Consider the following 26,509-nt stretch of genomic DNA (forward strand, 5'->3'; position numbering starts at 1 on the left):
CAGTGCCTGGCACAAAGTAAGCGCTTAACAAAGACCATGATTATTATTATCTTGGCAGTTCTGAGGGAAGCAGCATTGCTTAATGGTTAGAGCCCGGGCCTGAGAGTCAGAAGGACCTGGGTTCTAATCCCGGTTCTGCCACATGTCTGCTGTGTGACCTTGGATAAGTCACTTCATTTCTCTGGGCCTCAGTTACCTCATCTGTGAAATGGGTATTAAGAGTGTGCGCCCCATGTGGGACAGGGACTGGTACCCAACCTGATTACCCTGTATCTACCCCAGCACTTGGGACAGTGCTCAACACAGAGTAAGCGCTTAACAAGTACCATTATTATTATCAGTGTTATTATTATTAATAATTATATTAATAATAATGGAAATCTCATTTTGACCAAGTGAAGACCGGGGTCCTCTGCTCATCCTCCAGACTATAAGCTCGTGTGGGCAGGGAATGTGTCTGTTTATTGTTGTACTGTACTCTCATCATCATCATCATCAATCGTATTTATTGAGCGTTTACTGTGTGCAGAGCACTGTATTAAGCTCTTGGGAAGTACAAGTTGGCAACATATAGAGACAGTCCCTACCCAATAGTGGGCTCACAGTCTAAAAGGGGGAGACAGAGAACAAAACCAAACATACTAACAAAATAAAATAAATAGAATAGATGTGTACAAGTAAAATAAATAAATAAATAACTCCCGAACACTTAGTACAGTGCTCTGCACACAGCAAGAGCTCAATAAATGGGATTGAATAAATGAATCTCTCCCTTCAAAGGGTCAAGCGTGAGCTCAAAGTCAGGGGTCCAGCAGTCCTGACTTCAGGCCCCCATAGTCTGTGAATTATTTGCTGAGAGAGGGGTAATTGTTAAGCTCTTGCCTCTCCCCTCCCGCTCTCCCCCATCTCAACAAGCCTCCCGCCCTCCAGGCCCCAAAGCGAAGCAATCGTCAACCCCGGGCAGCTCAGAGCCAGGTACCGGGAGCTGGGCAAACACCTTGGGCTGGGCGGGAGACATTACCCTGGCAGGAGGATCTCCGGAATCCCGAAATCCAGGGAGCTTGAGGAAGGAGAGAGAGTCGACCCCACACAATTTTCCCCTAGAACAGAAAATTCCTCAGGCCTCCAAGGTTGGCACAGGGCAAACACAGCTTTGGCTGAAAATCCCCGGCCCTCTCGCGGCCCCGAAGTAGGGATGAGACAGAGTGCAGTGATAGGAGAAGCCCGGAGAGCCAGCCACTCTCCCCGAGTCCCCAGACTCTTTGAGGGGCTATTCTTGTCCCTCCCATCGGAGAGTACACTCAAACACCTGAACCCGTCTCCCTGTGCCAGGGCCCAGCTCAGCCTGAGGCAGCCCTTACTTGGCTCAGCAGCCAAGAGAGGCAGCTGAAGAGCGAGTTTCAAATCCTTTCGCTTCGGAAAAATCAACGTTCTGATCGCTTCCCCATCCCCAACTCCCCAGGATTCCCCCCGCTTCCTTCACCAGCCCCTCTTTGGCCGGCCAAAATCACCTACTGAGCATCCGCTAACCGCAAGAGCACTGTACTAGATGATGGCAGGAGTTCCGGGGAGGGGAAGATGTTGAAGCGCTTATACTATGAAGGAGGAAGCGGGACAGTCCTCGGGGTCCAAGCAAGCCAATGAACAGGACACGGAAGATTCAGAAGAGTACAACCCATCCATCGTCAATCAATGATATCTGCTGAGTGCTTACTTTGGGCAGAACACTGTACTAATTACTTGGAAGAGGAGAATGGGGCATTTTTTTATGGTATTTGTTAAGCACTTACGATGTATTAAGCACCGTTCTAAGCACTGGGGTAGATACAACTTTATCAGCCTGGACTCAGGCCCTGTCCCATGTGGGGCTCATGGTCTAAGTGGGCGAATAGGTATTAAATCCACATTTTACAGTTGAGGAAACTGAGGCACAGAGAAGTGAGGCCTCAGAGAACTGAGTCCTGGAAGTCAGTGTGCCTGAACTCTAATCCCAACTCTACTGCTTGGCTACTAAGTGACCTTGGGTAAGTCACTGGGCCTCAGCTACCACATCTGTAAAATGAGGGGGGGAACACCTGTTCTCTCTCCCTCTTAGACTGTGAGCGCCCTGTGGGACAGCGACTGTGTCTGAGCTGATTCATCTGTATCACCACAGGGCTTAGGACAGTTCCTGGCAAATAGTAAGTGCTGAAAAGAATAGCACAGTTAGTATATTATTATTACTGTTATCCGTAATCCTTCCCCCGCCTCCCAGAACCCCAAGGTCGGATCAGGCTTTTGGGCTGTGTATCCGGGTCACATCCACCTACTGTGGCAATTGCCCACACGGCTCTTCAGTGAATTCACCTCTAATCATATCAATAGCATTTCCTGAGCACAACTGGCCACAGAGCACTGTACCCCTGAGCACTTGGAGAGAACAAGACAGTTGGCAATAATAATAATAATGATAATAATAATAATAATGATAACAAATAATAATCGCTTTGTTAAGCGATAACTATGTGCAAAGCACTGTTCTAAGCGCTGGGGGGATACAAAGTGATCAGGTTGTCCCACGTGAGGCTCACAGTCTTAATCCCCATTTTACAGATGAGGTAATGATGGCATTTATTAAGCATTTACTATGTGGAAAGCACTGTTCTAAGCACTGGGGTGGTTACAAGGTGATCAGGTTGTCCCCCGTGAGGCTCACAGTCTTAATCCCCATTTTACAGATGAGGGAATGACGGCATTTATTAAGCATTTACTATGTGGAAAGCACTGTTCTAAGCACTGGGGAGGTTACAAGGTGATCAGGTTGTCCCACGTGAGGCTCACAGTCTTAATCCCCATTTTACAGATGAGGGAATGACGGCATTTATTAAGCATTTACTATGTGGAAAGCACTGTTCTAAGCACTGGGGAGGTTACAAGGTGATCAGGTTGTCCCACGGGGGGCTCACAGTCCTCATCCCCATTTTACAGATGAGGTAACTGAGGCCCAGAGAAGTGACTTGCCCAAAGTCACACAGCTGACAATTGGCGGAGCCGGGGTTTGAACCCATGACCTCTGACTCCAAAGCCCGGGCTCTGTCCACTGAGCCACGACACGATCCCTGTCTTCAAAGAGCTTAGAGTCCGGCGGAGAAGACAGGCCCAAAAATAGATTACAAGAGGAGGAAGAAGGGAGAGGGGTTATAGACTTCGGGTTGGGATTAAGAGATGGCGAAAGCTATGTAGGAGGTTGAGAGTGGTCCGGAGGGCCCAACTGGCCACTGGGGAGGCAGGACGGGAGGGACACATGAGCTTCTAGGAGATCGGACGGTTGCCCCCTTCCACTCAGCTGACCCGGACCCCGCCGGAGGCCCTTGTTTTGCGTTGATGATGCACTGAGGGTCTCCACTGTTTGGCAGCAGGGCTGGTGTTTCCTAGAAGCCTCCCAGCGCCTCAGTGTCTACCCCATGCCCGGGACCCTCACCCTAAGATCAAACCCCGGGAAGGGTGCCCAGTTTCTCTATGGGAAAAATCAGTGCCTCCGGAAAGCCCAGAGGATACATTTGTGAGAGTCTGGAAGTGTGAGTGTGAGTGTGTGTACAGGCATAGAGACCCAGAATGGCAGAATTCAGAAAAAAATTCAGCACTACAGACACACCCCAAAACCCAGGATAGGAAGACAGAGCAGAACTACAGCGTGGCTCAGTGGAAAGAGCCCAGGCTTGGGAGTCAGAGGTTATGGGTTCAAATCCAGGCTCCGCCACTTGTCAGCTGTGGGACTTTGGGCAAGTCACTTCAGTTCTCTGGGCCTCAGTTCCCTCATCTGGAAAATGGGGATGAAGACTGTGAGCCCCACGTGGGCAACCTGATCACCTTGTACCCTCCCCGGCGCTTAGAACAGTGCTTTGCACATAGTGAGCGCTTAACAAACGTCATCATCATTATTATTAACTACAGCCAACACGTACCGAGACAGTCACAAAAATCACTGACATTAACTGAATGCTTGCAGCGTGCAGAGCACTGTACTGAGCACTTGGGTGAGTCCAGTGGCGTTCATCAATACGATCCCTGCCCTCTAGGAACTCCTACACAAACACACACATACGTACAGACGCACACGCCTCCCACCCGCTTCGGAAGGATTTGACACTAGAGTCAGGTTTCAGAGGCCCGCTTTCCACCCAGTTGAGATTGAAACGTCACAGGGTTAACAGACCACCAAACCCTCCGCCAGCGTCGTCCTGGGCAGAAGCAGCGTGGCTCAGTGGAAAGAGCCTGGGCTTTGGAGTCAGGGGTCATGGGTTCGAATCCCGGCTCTGCCAATTGTCAGCTGTGTGACTTTGGGCAAGTCACTTCACTTCTCTGGGCTTCATGGGGATTAAAACTGTTCCTCCCTTCAAGGCCCTACTGAGAGCTCACCTCCTCCAGGAGGCCTTCCCAGACTGAGCCCCTTCCTTCCTCTCCCCCTCATCCCCATCTCCATCCCCCCATCTTACCTCCTTCCCTTCCCCACAGCACATGTATATATGTTTGTACATATTTGTTACTCTATTTATTTATTTATTTATTTTACTTGTACAGATCTATTCTATTTATTTTATTTTGTTAGTATGTTTGGTTTTATTCTCTGTCTCCCCCTTTTAGACTGTGAGCCCACTGTTGGGTAGGGACTGTCTCTAGATGTTGCCAACTTGTCCTTCCCAAGCGCTTAGTGCAGTGCTCTGCACACAGTAAGTGCTCAATAAATACGATTGATGATGATGATTAAGACTGTTATCCCCCTGTGGGACAACCTGATCTCCTTGTAACCTCCCCAGTGCTTAGAACAGTGCTTTGCACATAGTAAGTGCTTAATAAATGCCATTATTATTATTATTATTACCCCAAAAAGTATCTCACGCCTGCTCAGAACCCCAGCCCGCTCCGACGCCGAAGGCCCGAGGAGGAGGCCCCGTTACCGCCGGAGACTCTGGCTCCGGACCTCATCCGGTTCACCTGAACCAAAGTTTGCCGCCGTGAGGTTAGCCGGCCCTCTCCCGACTCACCACTGCCCATCGCCAACACCTGCATGTTCTCAAACTCCAGAGTGGTGTAGGCCGGATCCAGAGCAGCGCTGTAGTCGGCCAGCTCCATGTCCACCAGCGCCTTGGAAAGACGCATTCTCATCCACAAACGGGGCCGGGACACCTCTCTAGGAGAACCTCCCTCTGCCTCCCCCCCTCCCACCACCCACCGCTGGCTACGTCCCCTATCTGTCGTCTTGAATTGCAAACATTTCTCTGAGAGGATTTGCTGAGGATTCGGGCCTAGCCTTGCTGGGGGTGGAGGCAAGAGGAAGAGGGTTAATCTTTAATCGCATCATCGGCGGTGGTTGCCGACAACAGGGAAGCTGGGGATTGGGGATTGGAGGGGGTTTGTTCTGACCGTCTAGGGCTGAGCCCCTCATGACCCTTGGGACCCCGATCGGACGCGGCCCAACACCCCATCCAGCTCTTCTTCTCCCGTGATGATCGGACGGCGGGGTCTGTTGATTCCTGCAGCTCTGCCTCTGGACCCCGCCTCTTCCCTGAGACCCTCTGGGTGACTCTTTGACGCCTTCCGCTTTGCCCTGGACCCCACGATGGGGGCCACCTTGATGAAGCCAGGTTTGCCGGGGTAGGGGTGAAATTCACCTTCTCATTCAGTCGATCATATTCCCTGAGTGCTTACAGCATGCAGAACACTGTACTAAGCGTTTGGGAGGGTACAATGGAAAAATAAATTGACACATTCCCTGCCCACAAAGAGCTTACAGTCTGGGGTGTGTGTGTGTGTGTGTGTGACGGACATCAATAGAAAGAAATAAATGACAGGTAAGGACATAAGTGCTGTGGGGCTGGTGAGGGAGATGGACTCATTCATTCAATCGTATTTATTGAGCGCTTACTGTGTGCACAGCACTGTACTAAGCGTTTGGGAGGGTACAATGGAACAATAAATTGACACGCTCCCTGCCCACAATGAGCTTACAGTCTAGAGGGGAGAGACGGACGTTAATAGAAAGAAATAAATGACAGATAAGGACATAAGTGCTGTGGGGCTGGTGAGGGAGATGGACTCATTCATTCAATCGTACTTATTGAGCGCTTACTGTGAGCAGAGCACTGTACTAAGCACTTGGATAAAGGGAGCAAGTCAGCGAGATGCAGAAGGGAGTTAAACAAGAGGAAAAGAGGCTTAATCAGGGAAGGTTTCTTGGAGGAGATGTGCCTTCAATAAGGCTTTGGAGGGGAAGGACAGTAATTAACTAGACTGTGAGCCCACTGTTGGGTAGGGACTGTCTCTATATGTTGCCAACTTGTACTTCCCAAGCGCTTAGTACAGTGCTCTGCACACAGTAAGCGCTCAATAAATACGATTGAATGAATGAATGAATGAACTGTTGGGTAGGAGGGAGGGAAGCCCCTGCGGCCCACAGATTTGGCTTCTGCTGATCCCCGGAGAAAGCTTCTGTCCTCCTGTTCTTCCTCACCCCATTCCAGGCCCCCAAAACAGAAGCAGCTGGAGGGCAGGCAGCTGCAGAGAACTTTTCAACCAATCAATCAATCAATCAATCAGTGGTATTTATTGAGCACGTACTATGTACAGAACACTCTACTGAGCACTTGGGAGAGTCCATTACGACAGTGTTGATAGACACGTCCCCTGCGAGTTCCCCATCCCAACCTCAGCCTGCCTAGGGAGGTGTGTCTCAATCAATCAATCAATGGTATTTATTGAGCGCTTACTGTGGGCAGAGCACTTCACGAAGCTCTTGGGGAAGTACAAAAGAACAGAATCGGTACATACGTTCCCCGTCCACAACGAGTTTATTCATTCATTCGTATTTATTGAGTGCTTACCGTGCGCAGAGCACTGTACTAAGCGCTTGGGAGAGGACAAGGCAACAACAAACAGACACTTTCCCTGCCCACAGTGAGCTCCCAGTCTAGAGGATGGTTTAAGAGTTGTGGGAGCCAGGTGGAGGAAAGGGAAGGGTGGGGTGTGTGGGCAGCCCAAAACACTAGGCTGATTCTGGGTCACCAATGGTCCCCTGACCCCTTAACAGGGATTCCCCTCGCCCCCAAACTGGAGAGCAGAGGGGTTAAAAGGCCACTCGGTGACCCTTTCGATACTGATAATGAAAGTCTCCCCGACCTCTCAGCCTCAGCTCGGGGTTGCGGTTCAACGCAACGAACTTCTGGCCCAGAGCCCAGGTTCCTCCGGTCTCACCTGCCCATCCAGGAGGAATAGGGAGCCACACAGGTGCAGGGAGCCCGAGGGACTCTGGAAAGGCCTCGGGGGTCGGAGAGGGAAGGTGGAAGCTCTACCCTCACCCCGCAACAAGGGAGAAAGTGAGGATCCTCGGGGAGCAGGGAGTCATCATCATCATCATCATCATCAATCGTATTTATTGAGCGCTTACTATGTGCAGAGCACTGTACTAAGCGCTTGGGAAGTACAAATTGGCAACATATAGAGACAGTCCCTACCCAACAGTGGGCTCACCAGAACTGGAATTTCAGGAACTTTCCTGGCCGGAATAGGAGTTCATTCATTCAATCATATTAATTGAGCACTTCCTGTGCGTAGAGCACTGTACTAATCAATCATCAATCAATCAATCAATCGTATTTATTGAGCGCTTACTGTGTGCAGAGCACTGTACTAAGCGCTTGGGAGGTACAAGTTGGCAGCATATAGAGACGGTCCCTACCCAACAGTGGGATCACAGTCTAGAAGGGGGAGACAGAGAAAAATACAAAACATATTAACAAAATAAAATAAATAGAATAGATATGTACAAGTAAAATAAATGAATATATAGAGTAATAAATCCGTACAAACACATATACATATATACAGGTGCTGTAAGGAAGGGAAGGAGGTAAGAAGGGGGGGATGGAGGGGGGAGGAGGGGGAGAGGAAGGAGGGGGCTCAGTCTGGGAAGCCCTCCTGGAGGAGGTGAGCTCTCTCAGCACTTGGGAAAGCACAATACAGCAATAAAAAGGGACAATCCCTGCCCACAAGGAGCTCACATTCTAGAGGGAGTTGGGGGGAGGTGGAATTTATTGAGTCCTGATTGAAGGCAAGAACTCCAAACTGAGGTCTTTTTTAATGGCATTTATTAAGCGCTTACTATGTGCAAAGCACTGTTCTAAGCACTGAACAATAATAATGATGGCATTTGTTAAGTGCTTACAATGTGCAAAGCACTGTTCTAAGCTCTGGGGAGGATACAAGGTGATCAGGTTGTCTCACATGGGGCTCACAGTCTTAATCTCCATTTTCCAGATGAGGTAACTGAGGCATAAGAAGTTAAGTGACTTGCCCAAAGTCACACAGCTGACAATTGGCGGAGCCGGGATTTGAACCCATGACCTCCGACTCCCAAGCCCTTGCTCTTTCCACTGAGCCACACTGCTTCTCTGAAGTACAATGGAATTAGTAGACACGCTCCCTTTACAGGCTGATGGGAGAGACAGACTAGAAAATTTCATGCTCAATCAAATCTACATGTATACACAAGGGCCCTGGGCGGCAAATATAAATACAACAAGACAAGAGGAGAAAGGCCTGGAGGGTGATAAGATCCTGAGGGCTGATAATTAGTTGGGACAGGCAGGCTTGGTGGAGGAGGCGGGGATTTTCAGAGGGCTTTGAAGGTGGGGAGGTTGAAGTCTGGGAAATTGAGAAGGGGAAGGAATTTCCAGGCAGGGTAGCGTAGCCTGGTAGAAAGAGCACAGGCCTGGAATCAATCAATCAATCAATCAATCAATCGTATTTATTGAGCACTTACTGTGTGCAGAGCACTGTACTAAGCGCTTGGGAAGTACAAGTTGAACTAAGGGGGTCTCCGTTCTAATGCCGCCTCTGCCACTTGCCTGCAGGATGATCTTGGGAAAGTCACTTTACCCTGTGCCTCAGTTACCTCACCTGTAAAATGGGGTTTCAATACCTGTTCTCCCTCCCTCTTAGACTTAGAGCCTCACGTGGGACAGGGACGTGTCCGGCATGATGATATTGTATCTTCCCCTGCGTTTGGTACGGTGCTTGGCACAGAGTAGGCGCTTGACAAATAACACAACTATTAATTATCATTAATGATAGAGAAGCAGCGTGGCTCAATGGAAAGAGCCCGGGCTTTGGAGTCAGAGGTCAGGGGTTCAAATCCCGGCTCCGCCAATTGTCAGCTGTGTGACTTTGGGCAAGTCACTTCACTTCTCTGGGCCTCAGTTCCCTCATTTGTAAAATGGGGATTAAGACTGTGAGCCCCACGTGGGACAATCTGATCACCTTGTATCTCCCCAGAGCTTAGAACAGTGCTTTGCACATAATAAGCGCTTAACAAATACCATCATTATTATTATTATTACTATAATCTGGCAGACTGAATGCTAACGTATGGGTTTCTAAGAAGGCCTCCTCACAGTTGCTAACCTACCCTTAGAGAGAGCTACTCCCTTTCAGAGCCCTGGATGCTCACTGGAGTTTTGTTTGTTGGGAAGAGACTGTGTGAAGGAGAGAGAGAGAGAGAGAAAAGAGAGAGAGAGAGAAGGTGGGGTGGGGGAAAAGAGTTTTCTTTTCGTGCTGTCTCTCTCAGACCCTTGCCCCTCCCAGCCTCAGCCAAAATGACCCCAGTGATTAGATAAGAGCCTTAGACATGAAGCCAAACATGATCAGTCTTGAGAATGGTAGCTAGTGAAAATGCCCTAAACCCTCACGTGTTCTGCTCCCCATAGCCTCACTAATCTTGGGGACCCCAGGGGGCTCCGGCTGAGCCCAGGCCTCGTAGGAAGGGACAAGGGTCAGGACAGAGATGGAAAGGACCGGAAGACTTTGAAAGCCAAGAATTGAGTGGAAAGGCAATTAAATTCAGGACTCCTTGAGGAAGCTGGAGTGAGATAATAATAATAACTAGGGTATTTATAAAGCCCCCTCTCAGGATCGCACCTGGAGAGTTTCCAGTACACTACCAGTCTCGGCTACTGGAGAGAGAGTCAAGCAGAGGCCTACCCCTTCCATTCCCAGCTTGGGCAGTGGCTAGCGAGTGGAAGGCCATCTGCTACAAGTCAAAACCCCCCTGTGAAGGGCAGCAGTGGCATGGAAGAGAGTCGAGGGGGGAGACTCAAGTTTACTGTGCGGAAGAAGGCGATGATAAACCACTTCCGCATTTTACCAAGAAAACGCTTTGGATCCACGACCAGAACGATTGCAGATGGAGGTGGGGCGTTCCGGGAGAGCTGTGTCTGTGGAGTTGCTATGGGTCGGAGACGACTCCACAGCATAAGACAAGCCGATCTGTAAGCGCTTACTATGTGCCAAGCTCTGTACTAAGCGCTGGGATAATCAGGTCAGACACGGTCCCTGTCCCCCACTGACTGAGTGGGAGGGAGAACAGATATGTACCCTCATTTTTCAGATCAGTCAATCAATGGTATTTATGGAGCACATGGTACTCAGAACTTGTGAGAATACAATTCGAGTTCATTCATTCATTCATTCAATCATATTTATTGAGCGCTTACTGTGTGCAGAACACTGTACTAAGCGCTTGGAAAATACTGCAATTCAGCAACAGAGACAATCCCTGCCCACAATGGGCTGACAGTCTAGAAGAGTTGGTAGATAGGTTCCCTGACCACAATGAGCTTACAGTCTCGAGATGAGCTTTACAATCTAAAATTACCTCTCCAGTTTCCTCTACAGATGAGGCAACAGAGGCACAGTGGCGTCACTTCTCTGGGCCTCAGTTCCCTCATCTATAAAATGGAGATTAAGATGGTGAGCCCCTATGTGGGACAGGGACTGTGTCTAACCCGATTTGCTTGTATCCGCCCCAGTGCTTAGTACAGTGCCTGGCACATAGTAAGTGCTTAGTAAATACCATTTAAAAAAATACCACTATCCTTATCAATCAATCAATCAATCGTATTTATTGAGCGCTTACTGTGTGCAGAGCACTGTACTAAGTGCTTGAGAAGTACAAGTTGGCAACATAGAGAGACGGTCCCTACCCAACAGCGGGCTCATAGTCTAGAAGGGGGAGACAGACAACAAAACAAAACATATTAACAAAATAAAATAAATAGAATAAATATGTACAAATAAAATAAATAAATAAATGGAGTAATAAATACGTACAAACATATATACATATATACAGGTGCTGTGGGGAGGGGAAGCAGGTAAGGCGGGGGGGGATGGGGAGGGGGAGGAGGGGGAGAGGAAGGAGGGGGCTCAGTCTGGGAAGGCCTCCAGACTTCCCCTTGGGAAAGGCAGGAGAGACTGGATCAAGCAGAGGATCCCGGGCCTCCCAGCCCATCGGGCCCTAGAAAGGTCATTGGTCCTCCCCGAGTCTCGCCACCCCAGCGAGGGAAGCCCAGAGCTATTGAGACAAAGAACAAAAGTCGTGGGGGAAAGAAGCCAACAGCCATCTCCACACTCAGGGATAGGTCCCTTCTGCCTTCTCCCCTTTGAAATTTCAAATTCCAGTTTGTGGACAAAGTCCTGCCTCTCTCATAATATAGATCTCCGACCACTGACCAAACTCCATTCCAAGCCGGTCCCTCTCCACGGCTCTCCCAGCCTCTCTGCTCTCTCTCTCTGCTCCCCAGCAGAGCAGGGCTCATCCAGGCCCCAAGCCCCGAGGAGTGATCTGCTTGCCTCCTTCGGAAGCCTCCCGCCTCTCCCCTTCCCGGACGCCCCTGAGACCAGGTAGGACGAGGCCCAGATTCCTCGACCCCCTTCCTGCTGCGCAAGGAGAAAAGGGGTCGGAGTTGGGGCCGGTGTTGGGAGACTTTTCCTGGACTCGCAAATGGAGAAGAGTTTTCGAGGGGCAGCGTCCCAAGAGAACGGGTTGGAAGCCAAGGCTCTTCCCGAGGTGGTTAACTGATAACTCCACCGATAGCCCCCTGCTCCCCATTCCTCGGGCGGCTTCCCCGGATGAAGGCGAACTCATCCACCTGCTAATCATTGTCGGCCTGTTGATTTTGCATTAAAAAATTAACAGGGAATTAGTTTACTGCATGGCTTACACCCTAACCCTGAAAAGTAGCAGGACAGCGCTCCAGGGTTATGCAAGTGTCTTCCCTGTTGGCTCGGTGAGGTTCTGCTTTTCTTTACAGGGCAGACCTGGCTCTAAGGTAAATAGAGTCCTTTTCCCCCTTTGTGTCCTAAGCAAATTTGCTCTCTGGTTGTTTCCAAATGGAGATGAAGGTGCTCAGTGAATCCTTTACAAACAGGATGCGTGGACTGACAGAGTGGGACACCCTCTCTCTCCCCCCCGCCCCCCACAACGGGGGACGAGGAGCGTGTCTTAAGGGAAACGGCTTGGGCCCGAGAATCAGGGGACCTGAGTTCTCACCCCACTTCTGCCCCTCGCCCACCGTGTGACCTTGGGCAAGTCACTTCGCTTCTCTGGGTCTCCGTTTCCACCTCTGGAAAATGGGGAATTGAATACCGGTGCTCTCTCCCCATTAGACGGTGGGTCCCGTGTGGGACAGGGACCTTGCTGACCTGATCATGTTGTACCTAGCCCGGGTTTAGCACGGTACTTGACACATAGCAAGCGCTGAACAAATACCATAATAATTACTGTGTAGGGCTCAGGAGGGGGCCTGATGTTAATGAATCAGCAACCCTCAGGAATTCAGCTGGGTGCCTGGGTTCCCGCTCCCTGATTCCCCCAAAGAGCCTGCTGACAAGACATTTCAGGACGGTCCCTGGGCCCCCAGGGAGGGCAGAGGTGGAGCAGACACAGAGAACCCTCTTGACTGCCTAGTCAGCAAAGCGTGTACATCCCCTCCCTCCCCTGCCCTGTTTTTAGGGCATTCATGGCACCCCTGGCCACGGACGGGAAGTGGCAAGTAGTAGACCAGCCAGCCAGTCGCCCAGCCAGCCGCCCAGGTGGGGTGGAAGGAGGAAGCAGGCCTAGGAGAAGTGCCAAGGAAGGTCAAACCGAACCCACTGCTTCAACCCCAGAAGCTTGCTGGGAGACCCTTGGCTCGACACTTCCGGGCCTCGATTTCCTTTCGGGAGAGCGCGACTTCGACCTGCCCCTTCTGGGAGTCAGGGGCTAAGAAATAAAAGGGTCTGTTAAATGCTGTGAAAAACAAGAAGGGCCGGGGAAATGCTAAGCCATCAGAATCATTCACTAACTTGGAGCCACCCCAGGGCTTAGCACATCATAAGCTCTCCACAGATCTGACAATTGAGATTATTCTTCAACCAATTTTCAATCATCCAGGAGTGGGATGATCCAATCTGTGGATTATCTGGGCCTTTTCTTGCTCCCATTCCTCTCTCTCCTATTCCTCCTCCTCCCAACTTCCTGCTCTTTGGTTCCTTCTCGGCGGAAGAAGGAAAACTCAGTTCAGCGATGACAGCAGTTCCCATGAAAGGTTGGATTGACAGGGAGACCGGCATTATCGACTCAAAGGAGGCTTTGAGATTGTCTGGGGGATTTGTTGTCAGCCTTCCCGTGACAGCGGGTCACCGGGGGAGTGGCTGAAAGAATACTGTACTAGCGCTTAGGACAGGTAGGGAGGCTTCATCCCGCTCAGCCTGAAGATGCAGGGAAACAGCATCTGCTGGGCGGCAGGGAGCCTGGGAAGGATAAAATTGGGAATCGGTGGTTGGGGAGTGGTGGCTCCCTCCTTCCTGGCTCCCAGGATTGTTTCCCGGCCAGCATGTGACCCAGCGGTTGTTTTGCTCCGTGTTTACGCGCTCTGAATTATCTGCAGACTCGACCTTGGCAGCTGGATCGGAGGCCTCTGCGGTCACGGGGTGACGGAGCTGAGCGGATGCTAGCCCAAAGATGGGCCGGGACGACCCCAGCCCCACAGGTGGCTGGAGAAACCTGGTCTGTGGCCACGGGCTCGACCACGGGCCCAGAGAGAAAGGCTCCTGTGTGGAAATGCCTTGGGAAAAGGTGCTCGGGCCCATCAGCCCCACCCGCGGGGCCCGGAAGTCTCCTCTAGCCTGTCCTGCTCTCCGGGAAGAAGAAAGGAGGTGGAATGTCTTCTAAAGTGACGGATCCTTTGCTGATCTCCCTGATGGGGACCAGAACTGGGCAGCAGACCAGGACCCAGAACCAGACTGGTTCTGGTTTTCCAGGCAGAATGCAGTTGTCTCCGACGGATGTGATTTTCTGCGATCCTTCCAGACCCCTAGGCCGCCTCCTCCACAGGAGCTGGGAGGGCAGCCAATGAGGCCAGCAATAAAGCCCACGGCACCCTTTCCCCATTAGCCTGTCAGACATCAGGCCTCACATGCTTGGGCTACACAATCCTCCGCTGGCCTCACCCCAGTGGTCCATGCCAGCCCCATCCCAAGAGTCCGAACTGACCCCAGAGCCTCCCTCCTGCCCCCGGGGGTGGGGGAATTGGGGGCACTGAGGCCGAAGAGAACTCAAGAACTGCCAAGATCAACAAGAAGGGAACAGGCCCTCTTGCCCAAGAGGAATCCTGCCAATCACCACATGCAGTTTTGCCCCCTGTGCCAGCTCTCCCCTTCGCAAGGCTTCATGGGGGAAGGGAGAAGAGACAGTCCCAAATCACAGGGCCAAGCGGCTTGAAAATTCAGCCAGCCAGAAGGTAAGGCAGGTCTGGGCCTCAGACCGACCGAGTAAGTCTCACCTACTTCACAGTGAGCTGGGGACAGGGGAATGGCTGGACAGGCCAATCCCAAGGGTAGAGAGTCAAGAGGGAAGGGAGGGAAGAGGGAAAGGAGAGAGAAGAAAAGAAGGGAGGGAGGGAAGAGAGGAGGGAGACAGGGAGAGAGGGAGGGAATGAGGGAGGGAGAAAAGAAGAGAATGAGGGAGGGAGGGAGGAAGGGACAGATGGAGGGAGGGAAGGAAGTAGAGAAGGAGGCAAGAGGAGGTAAGAAGAGAGAGAGGAAGAGATGGAAGGAAGGAGAGAAGGGAAGAAGAAAGAAAGGAAGGAGGGAAAGAAGGGAGATACAGAGGGAGAGGAAGAGGGAAATAGGGAGAGGAAGAGGGAGGGAAAAGGGACTAGGAGAATCTATTCAAACTCCAACTTTTTTTAGGCCCCCAACCTCTTAAATAATAATAATAATAATAATAATAATAATAATAATAATAATAATAGCATTTATTAAGCGCTTACTACATGCAGAGGACTGTTCTAAGTGCTGGGGAGGTCACAAGGTGATCAGGTTGTCCCACGGGGGGCTCACAGTCTCAATCCCCATTTTACAGATGAGGTCACTGAGGCCCAGAGAAGCTAAGTGACTTGCCCAAAGTCACACAGCTGACAATTGGCGGAGCCAGGATTTGAACCCATGACCTCTGATTCCAAAGCCCATGCTCTTTTCCACTGAGCCACGCTGCTTCTCTTTCCTCAGTCATTGTTTCCAGCCAGCCATCTCACGGCTCTGTCTGCCTTTACCTTAGCCCAGAGGGCCTTTCGGCATTTCCCAGGAGGAAAAGCTGCTGTTCAGGGAGGGAATCCTGGACCAGTCCCAGATCGGCAGGCCCAGCCCAGACCTGTGCCTGGCTAGGCTCGAGTGGATACAGATCCCAGACCAGGCTGGGATGAGAATTCAACCTTGGAAAGTTGGGCGTGAAATTACCGAGCCTCCGCAGAATCGGGCCTGGACAGAAGCACATCTCCCTCCTCCTCCTCTGGGGCTGTCACAGCTGGAGGGCGGGGCTTGGGTGGGAATGGGGGGCCTTGTGGTGGGATCAGGCAGGGTCCAGGCGTATCTGGAGTCAGGAACCAAAGCGAGGGAAGCAGTGTGGCCTAGTGGAAAGAGCTGGGGCTTGGGAGTCGCAGGACCTGGGTTCTAATCCCTGCTCTTCCACTTGCCTGCTCGGTGACCTTGTGCAAGTCACTTCACTTCTGTGGGCCTCGATTTCCTCAACTGTAAATTCGAGATTAAATACCTGTTCTCTCTCCCTCTTAGACTGTAAATCCTGTGTGAGACGGGGACAATCCAATCGGATTGTCTTGTATTTACCCCAGCAGTTAGTATAGTGCTTGGCACAAAATAAGTGCTAAACAAGTACCACTTAAAAAAGCAATAAATAACTAGTGGAAAGAGTTTGGGCTTGGAAGTCAGAGAACCTGGGTTCTAATTCTGGTTCTGCCACTTGCCTGCTGGAGTGACCTTGGGCAAGTCACCTCATTTCTCAGTGCCTCGGTTTCTTGATCTGTAAAATGGGGATTTAACACCTGTTCTCCCTCCCCCTTAGTCTGTGAACCCCCTAAGGGACAGGTACTGCGTCTGACCTGATGATCTTGCATTTATCCCAGCACTCAGTGCTGTCCTTGGCACGTAGTAAGTGCTTAACTGATACCACAGTAATTATTATGATTACCAGACCTCAAGGAGTCGGGAATGAGCTGACTCTGCAGGGAAGAAGCCGATTCAGGATGCAGGTGGATGGACAAGATCCTGCGAATCTTTCCCTTTATTTTGGACCCAAGTCCCCCTTATCCCCTTCCCCATCAACAACCACAGGGGATAGGTTAGTTTTATTCATTCATTCGATCGCATTTATTGAGCGCTTACTGTGTGCAGAGCACTGTACTAAGCGCTTGGGAAGTTCAAATCGGCAACATCGGCAACATTTATCAGTGTTTTATCAGCACAGCCCCTCTTCTGGGGAAGGATCCCCAGGGATTAATTTGCACAGGGGCATCCTAGAGGTCAGCCTCAGTCCCTATGGCCAGGCCCCTGACCCTTATGGACAGAAACCCAGCCGTTATGGATGGAGCCTGGGAGCCCCAGAACCCCTAGTTAGAGAACTGGCCCCTTGGAACCAATTAATGCCAGGCCCCAGCTTCCAGTTTCTTCTGGCTTTTCAGTATTCCCAAGCCTGAGGGGACAACTGGGGAGAAACCCGGAACCTTCCAGAAGCAAATTAGGCATTATGGGAGGAGATTACTTCTTCAGCGCCTCACGAGGGCTGTGAGACAGCCGGCCGAGGGCTCGGCGTTGAGTTGACGAGCCGGAATGGCTTCCCTGGCTTCCTCTCCATCACGGTTCCACCAGCCAGGAACTGGGGTTGGCTCCTGGAGTCCCCAAAGGGCTCCAAGCTCGTCCCCTCGGGACTTCTTCGTGTTCAGTGGAAAGAGCACGGGCTTTGCTGTCAAAGGTCATGGGCTCGTAACCCGGCTCTGCCCATTGTCAGCTGTGTGACTTTGGACAAGTCACTTAACTTCTCTGTGCCTCAGTTACCTCATCTGTAAAATGGGGTTTAAGACTGTGAGCCCCACGTGGGACAACCTGATCACCTTGTAACCTCCCCAGCGTTTAGAACAGTGTTTTGCACATAGTAATAAATGCCATCATTATTATTATTATTATTTACCTGATCAGCTGGAGCCCATTCTCCAAGGGCAGCAGGGCCCAGTCTTGCCGATGGACTTGGGGATGGGCTGCCCGGAACCTTGACCGAGGGTGAGGACGTTTGCAGGGAGGAGGAAATGGGTGGAGGGAATTGGTTGGCTCGAGGGCTCAGAAAGGTGTGATCAGGTGGACATTAGGTCGGTGGGAGGCTGTTAATAATAATAATAATAATAATAATGGCATTTATTAAGCACTTACTATGTGCAAAGCACTGTTCTAAGTGTGGGGAGCACAAGGTGATCAGGTTGTTCCATGGGGGGGGGGGGGGGGGGGGGCCTCACAGTCTTAATCCCCATTTTACAGATGAGGGAACTGAGGCCCAGTGAAGTGAAATGACTTGCCCAAAGTCACACAGCTGACAACTGGTGGAGCCAGGATTTGAACCCCTGACCTCTGACTCCAAAGCCCGGTCTCTTCCCTCTGAGCCACGCTACTTCTGCTCCTGCTTCACTCTTTTCAGCTCCAGGGGCCCCTCGGGAAGCCTGGACGGTCTGTTGGCAACCAACAGCAGACTCTGACAGACAGCCCCGGTGTCAGAAAATGTCCTGAAGGAAACGTTCTGTTCTGAAGAAAACTCCAGTCAGTCAGTCAGTCAATTGTATTTATTGAGCGCAACTGGGAGACCCAATATCCCCACCTCCTCTCCTGTCTCTCGGGAAACAAAGCAGTTCACGGGACTAAGGCATGTGACATCTCCTTTCCCACTAGACCCTCGATTTCCAGGGCAATGGAGAAGCAGCATGACCTAGAGGATAGAGCCCAGCCTGGGAGTCAAAAGGATCTGGGTTCTAATCCCAGCTTCATCACTTGTCTGCTGTGTGACCTTGAACAGGCCACTTCACTTCTCTGTGCCTCGATAACCTCAGCTGTAAAATGGAGATTAAGATTGTGAGCCCCCTGAGGGGCACGAACTCCGTCCAGTCTGATTTGCTTGTATCCACCCCAGCGCTTAATACAGTGCCTGACACATAGTAAACACTTAACAAATACTCCTATTATTATTATTATTGGTATTATTCACCCACACAACCACATACCCACAATTCCAGAGAAGCGGTGTGTCCTAGTGGATAGACAGCAGACCTAGAAGTCAGAAGGACTTGGGTTCTAATGCTGACTCCACCGCTTGTCTGCTGTGTGACCTTGGATATGTCACCTCACTTCTCTGTAACTTGGGGATTAAGACTGTGAGCCCCATGTGGGACATGGACTGTATCTGACCCGATAAGCTTGTATAATAATAATAATGATAATGATGGTAATTGTTAAGCACTTACTATGTGCAAAGCACTGTTCTAAGTGCTGGGGGGATACACGGTGATCAGGTTGTCCCACATGGGGCTCACAGTCTTAATCCCCATTGTACAGATGAGGGAACTGAGGCACAGAGAAGTGAAGTGACTTGCCCAAAGTCACACAGCTGACAATTGGCAGAGCCGGGGTTTGAACCCATGACCTCTGACTCCAAAGCCCATGCTCTTTCCACTGAGCCACGCTGCTTCTCTACCCCAGCAATCAGTACAATGCCTGGCACATAGTAAGCGCCTAACAGACAGCAATAAAAGAACACACACACACACACACCCAGAGGTGATAGTGCTGCTGGCTTCCCATTGCCCCCCCTCTCACCCCAGCCTGGGAAACTGAGGCCACACTTTGGTGCCCAGCTGGTAGTTCCTCTCTTCACCCCCCTGCACTACCTTAGATCACAAAAACATTTTGTCCCCAGGATCATAAAGTGGCCGTTCCCAGCCCTACAGAAATCCTTGGAGAGGTGATAAAGACCAATGATTAACTTGGAAAACTCCCTGCCCGGCACCCCCAAACAGGGCACCGGCGGGGGTGAGATGGGAGGGGGCCCTTCCTTTTCTGCAGAATGACTCCAGCACCTGTGATCTGTTCCCTGACAACACCCTGCTCCCCCAGGAGCCCCCGCCCCCCAGCCCCAAGCCCCCAGCAGGACAAGGGCTTGACCCAATAATCAATCAATCAACAACATTTAGTGAGCACTTACTGTGCGCAGAGCACTGTCCTAAGCACTTGGGAGAGTCCAATAGAACAATAAAACAGACGCATTCTTTGCCCACAACGAGGCCACAGAGTAGTCGGGGAAGAGGCTCCTTGCTTTCAAAATTACCAGGTTCCTCCCACTCCCTGTCCGGAAATCTGTGCCTTTTCCTCTGTCTTCCCAGAACCGGGATTGGCAGCGGCTGAATTCCGTCCAATTTGAGGACTGAGTGTAAAGTTGGGGCATTGGCCCTTCGTGTGGTCCCTGGTCACCGTGTCAGGCCACTGGGAACAATTCAGCCCAGCTACAGAGAGATAGCCAAGGCCTGGAATCCCCTCCACCAGCTCACTGTGGGCAGGGAATATGTTTATTTATTGTTCCAGTGTACTCTCCTACGCGATTTAGTACGTGCTCTGCACACAGTACTGAGGCCTCCTCCAAGAGGGCTTCCCTAAGCCTCCCTTTCCTCTTCTTCCACTCCCTTCTGCGTCACCCTGACTCGCTCCCTTTATTCATCCCTCGTCCCAGCCCCACATCACTTATTCATTCATTCAATCATATGTATTGAGCGCTTACTGTGTGCAGAGCACTGTACTAAGAGCTTGGAAAGTACAAGTCAGCAACAGAGACAATCCCTACCCGACAATGGGCTCGCAGTCTAGAAGCAGCGCGGCTCAGTGGAAAGAGCCCGGGCTTTGGAGTCAGAGGTCATGGATTCAAATCCCGGCTCAGCCACTTGTCAGCTGTGTGACTTTGGGCAAGTCACTTAACTTCCCTGTGCCTCAGTTACCTCATCTGGAAAATGGGGATTAAGACTGTGAGCCCCACATGGGACAACCTGATCACCTTGTAACTTTCCCAGCGCTTAGAACAGGGCTTTGCACATAGTAAGCACTTAATAAATGCCACCATCATCATTATCATCAATCGTATTTATTGAGTGCTTACTATGTGCAGAGCACTGTACTAAGCGCTTGGGAAGTACAAATTGGCAACATATAGAGACAGTCCCTACCCAACAGTGGGCTCACAGTCTAAAATCATTATTAGAAACAGGCTCACAGTCCTACCTGTAATTTATTTATTTCTATTAATGCCCGTCTCCCCCCTCTAGATTGTAAGCTCATTGTAGGCAGGGAGTGAGTCTATTTATTGTTCTATTGTACCCTCCTAAGGGCTTAGTATAGTGCTCTGCACACAGTAAGCGCTCGTTGTTGGGTAGGGACCATCTTTATATGTTGCCAACTTGTACTTCCCAAGCGCTTAGTACAGTGCTCTGCAAACAGTAAGAGCTCAGTAAATACGATTGAATGAATGAATGAATAAATATGATTGAGTGAATGAATGAATAAATATGATTGAGTGAATGAATGAATGAATAAAAGAACACTGTAAGTAAGCGCTCAGTAAATTCAGTTGACTGACGGGCTAGTGGCATAGAAATTCCCAAGTTGTGGAAAACTGCACTTCTGATTTCCAATCCAACAGCAGAGGGAGCCCACAGACCTCAGCGATATCCCTGGTCCAATCCCAGGAGAAGATTCCCGTTCTCACAGTTGGAAAAACCCTGGACCCTTGGATTCTCAAGGCCTATTTTCCAGCCCCAGATCTCCCAGGCTCCTAGCTGGCTAGAAGAGGCAGCAGGGTCGAGTTATTTCAATCATTCAATGACTCTCCCCACTTTCAAAGCCTTATTGAAGGCCCACCTCCTCCAAGAGGCCTTCCCAGACTAAGCCCCACTTTTCCTCATCTCCCACTCCCCTCTACATCATCCTGACATGCTCCCTTTTCTCTTCCCCCTGCTCCAAGCACCACAGCACTTACGGTTAGATCTGTAATTTTATCCATTTGCACTGATATCTGTTTATTTATATTGATGTCCCCCTGCTCTGGACTGTGAGCTCATTTGTGGGCGGGGAATGCCACTGTTCATTGTTGTCCAGCGCTTAGAACAGTGCTCTGCACATAGTAAGCGCTTAATAAATGCCATCATTATTATTATTATTGTACTGCATTTTCGCCAGCGCTTAGTACAGTGCTCTGCACACAGTAAGCACTTAATAAATCTGACTGAATGAATGCATGTATTTATTGAGCGCTTACTGTGTGCAGAGCTCTATACTAAGCGGTTGGGAAAGGACAATACAACAATAAACAAAAGCAACGACATTCCCTGCCCACAACCAGCCTACAATTCGGGGAAGCTTACAGTCCAGTGAGAAGCTGCACGGCCTAGTGGATAGAGATCGGGCTGGGGGTCAGAAGGACCTGGGCCCAGCTACGGATGGGGGAAGTGAGCTGCCGAACTGAAGCAAGCACTGGAGTGGCGCGTGGGAAGTCGATCAGTCAGTCAGTTGTATTTATCGAGCGCTTACTGTGTGCAGAGCACTGTACTAAGCGCTGGGGAGAGGACAATATAGCAATAAACAAACATTCCCTGCCCACGGAGAGCGTGCAGTCTAGAGTCTACGGTCTAGTCAGATACCTCTGTACCAAGGAAAAACTCCTCACTATTGGCTTCAAAGCTGTCCATCCCCTCGCCCCCTCCTACCTCACCTCCCTTCTCTCCTTCTCCAGCCCAGCCCGCACCCTCCGCTCCTCTGCCGCCGCTTACCTCACTGGGCCTCCTTCTCGCCCTTCCCGCCATCAACCCCTGGCCCACATCCTGTCTCTGGCCTGGAATGCCCTCCCTTCTCAAATCCACCAAACAATCACACTTCCCCCCTTAAAAGCCGTACTGAAGGGGGAGGCCTCCTCCAGGGGGCCTTCCCAGACTAAGCCCCCATTTTCCTCAGTTTCCCCTCTGCCAACCTCGACCCGACTCTCTCCCTTCGCTCTACCCTCCCTCCCCACCCAACAGTACTTGTGTATATATGTACATATCTATAATTCTATTTATTTATATTAATGCCTGGTTTACTTGTTCTGATGCATATATACATATATATCTAATTCCGTTTATTTCTATTAATGCTATCGATGCCTGTTTCCTTGTTTTGATGTCTGTCTCCCTCCTTCTAGACTGTGAGCCTGTTGTGGGCAGAGATTGTCTCTGTTGATGAACTGTACTTTCCAAGCTATTAGGGCAGTGTTCTGCAAACAGTAAGAGCTCAATAAATATGATCAAATACGAATAATAGGGCCTGGAATGCCCTCCCTCTGCCCATCCGCCATGCTAGCTCTCTTCCTCCCTTCAAGGCCCTACTGAGAGCTCACCTCCTCCAGGAGGCCTTCCCAGACTGAGCCCCTTCCTTCCTCTCCCCCTCATCCCCCTCTCCATCGCCCCATCTTACCTCCTTCCCTTCCCCACAGCACCTGTATATATGTATATATGTTTGTACATATTTATTACTCTATTCTTTATTTATTTATTTTACTTGTACATATCTATTCTATTTTATTTTGTTATTATGTTTGGTTTTGTTCTCTGTCTCCCCCTTTTAGACTGTGAGCCCATTGTTGGGTAGGGACTGTCTCTATATGTTGCCAACTTGTCCTTCCCAAGCGCTTAGTACAGTGCTCTGCACACAGTAAGCGCTCAATAAATATGATTGATTGATTGATTGATTGATCGAATGAATGAATGAATGCATAGAGGATACATCACTGCCCCTGACAAGTCTGAGGTCTCCTGGTCGGACACCAAGGAGCAGGGTGGAAGGAGAAAGGGGAGAGCGATGTCAGTCTGTCAATCGTATTTATTAAGAGCCTACTGTGTGCAGAGCACTCTACTAAGCGCTTGGGAGGGCCCAATACAACAATATAACTGATACAGTCCCTGCCCAAAACAAGGTTAGTCTGAGCAGGGAGAGTCTGAGTGGGGAGAGTGTGAGGATGAGGACATTGTGTGAAGAACCAAACGAACCGCCTGTTTCCGGACCAAACCAGCTCCCGCCGGCCCTCACAGCCCTGCCCGCCAGCAGTCTGCCTCAGAAGATTTCAGGGCTCTCCCCACCCTGACCCCAGGAAGCAGGGGTCTCTGAGCTGTAGGAACACCCTGGAGGGGGGCCGTTGGCAAAACCGCTGCTTAACTTCCTGGTCCAAAGGGTCCTGGACCACCCCCCAAGTCCCTCTCCCCTCCTTAAAGATGGATCCCTGGTTATTCTCCCAACTCTCCCAACCGAACGTCCGGGGATGAGAAAGCTGGTACCTGGCGGGCCGGGGGATGAGCCTCTGTTGAACATCTTCCCGACGTGGCCTGATGGGCGGCCTTCAGCCTGTGCCCCACGGGCCCCCGGAGCAGAGCGGGACGTCCTGAGGGGGCCCGGCTAGCTGCTGCCCGTGGTTGGGAAAACCTAATCCCTTAATGCTGGTCACACTGAGATTTCAGGGGAGGCAGGGGCCGGCCGGCTTCCAACACTCTGGGTTTCCTCTGGGTTAAAAGGCTCCGGAGATGTCAAAGGAATAATAATAATGATGATGGCATTTGTTAAGCACTTACTATGTGTGAAGCACCGTTCTAAGCGCTGGGGGGATACAAGGTGATCAGGTTGTCCCACGTGGAGCTCACAGTCTTCATCCCCATTTTACAGATGAGGGAACTGAGGCTCAGAGAAGTTAAGTGACTTGCCCAAGGTCACACAGCGGACAAGTGGCATAGCCGGGATTAGAACCCATGACCTCTGACTCCCAAGCCCGTGCTCTTTCCACTGAGCCACGCTGCTTCTCTAAATAATGATGGTATTTGTTAAGCACTTACTGTGTGCAAAGCACTGTTCTAAGCGCTGGGGGGGATATAAGGTGATCAGGTTGTCCCACGTGGGGCTCACCGTCTTCATCCCCATTTTACAAATGAGGTAACTGAGTCCCAGAGAAGTTAAGTGGCTTGCCCAAGGTCATACAGCTGACAAGTGGAGGAACCTAGATTCGAACCCATGACCTCTGACTCCAAAGCCCGTGCTCTTTCTACCGAGCCACGCTGCTTGAGTAGCTCAAGGAAATTAGCCTCAGGTCCTGAGCAGGTTCTCAGTCCTCGGCCACTCCTTGGGCTTCAACCCTGCCCCTCTGCTTCTCTGGATCCAGGGGACCACGGAGCAGTCTGTTCTGGAAACCAGGATGCCTGGGTTCTAATCCCACCCCCCCCTCTGCTGGAAACCTGCAGGATGGTAGATGAGTGGCTCCTCCCGTCCTGGGCCTCAGTTTCCCTCTGTAGCCCCAGGAGAAGAGCGCATGCCGTCTTCACCTGAAAGGTTTGGACTGAAAAGCCTTGAGTACTTCCAGGAGAAGGGGGACCACCTCACGTCACCCAAACGTACACAGGCTGAGTGCTGGCTAGTGACCCGGCCTGTCTGGGCTACTATAGTCTCTTAGAAGCCCAACGAGCCCAAGCCACAGCCTGGATGAACTGTAGACTGGAAGCTCATTGTGGACAGGGAATGTGTCCGTTGCATTATTATATCGTACTCTCCCAAGCGCTTAATACAGTGCTCTGCACACAATCAGCCCTCAATAAAGATGAATGACCCACAGATAGAGCTGGCCCTGTGACTTGGGCAAGCAAAGAGGAGAAGGGGAGCTTTCATTCATTCATTCACTCAATCATATTGATTGAACACTTACCATGTGCCAAGCACTGTATTAAACTCTTGGGACAGGACAATAAAACAATAAACAGACACATTCCCTGCCCGCAACTAGCTTGCAGTCTAGAGATGACTTAGTCTAGAGCTGCCCAGAGGTCTCTGAATTCAGAGGGAGGAGCCGTCTGGAAGTGGAGAAGGGGGTTTCGATGAAGGGGGAGCCCCTCTCATCATCATCATCATCATCAATCGTATTTATTGAGCGCTTACTGTGTGCAGAGCACTGTACTAAGCACTTGGGAAGTACAGATTGGCAACATATACAGTCCCTACCCAACAGTGGGCTCACAGTCTAAAAGGGGGAGACAGAGAACAAAACCAAGCATACTAACAAAATAAAATAAATAGAATAGAATAGATATGTACAAGTAAAATAAATAAATAAATAAATAGAGTAACAAATATGTACAAACACACACAGGTGTGTCTCCCACAGGTGGTCGTTCTCTGGGCGTAAAGAAGATGTGTAAATTGTATTTTCTGCTGCCCTCCAGACTGCCTGCTTATTTCAGATACTTTCCTTTCCCAGGTTTCCAGTCTTCTCCTAGTGGTCTGTGTGGCCAGCTCTTCGCCCAGCTTTTGGGAGCAACCGTGGTGGGATTCCAGAAGAGAATTCTTCCAACATTCATCCATTCAAACATGTTTATTGAGTGCTTACTGTGTGCGAAGCACTATGCAAAGCTCTTGGAAGAGCTCATTGAAGCAGCGTGGCTCAGTGGAAAGAGCATGGGCTTTGAAGTCAGAGGTCATGGGTTCAAATCCTGGCTCTGCCAGTTGCCAGTTGTGTGACTTTGGGCAAGTCACTTCCTTTCTCTGTGTCTGGAAAATGGGGATTAAGACTGTGAGCCCCCTGTGGGACAACCTGATCCCCGTGTAACCTCTCCAGCACTTAGAACAGTGCTTTGCACATAGTAAGCGCTTAATAAATGCCATCATTATTATTATTTGAGTACAGTACAACAACAGACAGACACATTCCCTGCCCACAACGAGCTCACAGTCTAGAGAGAAGCAGCATGGCCTTGTGGATAGAGCGCCGGCCTGGGAGTTGGAAGGACCTGGGTTCTAATCCTTGGCTCTGCCACGTGTCCACCGTGTGATCTTAGGCAAGTCATTTCACTTCTCTGTGCCTCAGTTACCTCATCTGAAAACTGGGGATTAAATCCTATTCCCTCCTACGTAGACTGAGGGTCCCATGTGGGACAAGGACTGAGTCCAACCCAATTATCTTATATCTATCTCAGAGCAGGCCCAAACCCTGGAAACCCCCGCCACCCCAATCCTTAGACCCCCCTCTCCAAGCCAGATCCAACCAAATCCCCAATTAAGTGTCTCTTGCTCACTCCAGGAACCAGATGCCCCAGAGAAAGCAGAGAGACTTCCAAGCCACCACAGAGAAGTTTCTACACCCAGAGGGGAGGACCGGACCGGAACGGCTGCAACAAGGGAATCTGTGTGGATAGACCCCGGACCTGAGAGTCAGAAGGACCCGGGTTCTAATCCTGCCTCTTCAACTTGTCTGCTGTGTGATCTGGGGCCAGTCACTTCA

At 50.6% G+C, this 26,509-nt stretch overlaps 1 protein-coding gene, 1 long non-coding RNA gene and 1 other non-coding gene across 3 annotated transcripts in view; 2 read left to right on the forward strand and 1 right to left on the reverse strand.

The window, feature by feature from the left end:
* The window catches only part of HNF4A (hepatocyte nuclear factor 4 alpha), a 40,486-nt gene extending 35,341 nt beyond the window's left edge, over positions 1-5,145 (reverse strand). The window contains exon 1 of the mRNA XM_038750559.1: positions 5,025-5,145. Coding sequence (XP_038606487.1) covers positions 5,025-5,145 — 121 coding nt within the window. The remainder of the gene's footprint in view (positions 1-5,024) is intronic.
* Positions 5,146-9,933: 4,788 nt separating this feature from the next.
* LOC119931976 lies at positions 9,934-10,071 on the forward strand. Its single transcript, XR_005452267.1, has one exon. It is a non-coding gene; the product is annotated as a small nucleolar RNA SNORA7 (small nucleolar RNA).
* A 1,516-nt stretch (positions 10,072-11,587) lies between these two features.
* LOC119931690 lies at positions 11,588-26,491 on the forward strand. The gene is made up of 3 exons (XR_005452146.1): positions 11,588-11,715; positions 13,743-14,594; positions 26,309-26,491. It is a non-coding gene; the product is annotated as an uncharacterized LOC119931690 (long non-coding RNA).
* The last annotated feature ends 18 nt before the right edge of the window (positions 26,492-26,509 follow it).

This window comes from Tachyglossus aculeatus, chromosome 8 (assembly GCF_015852505.1).
Source record: "Tachyglossus aculeatus isolate mTacAcu1 chromosome 8, mTacAcu1.pri, whole genome shotgun sequence".
Taxonomy (NCBI): domain Eukaryota; kingdom Metazoa; phylum Chordata; class Mammalia; order Monotremata; family Tachyglossidae; genus Tachyglossus; species Tachyglossus aculeatus.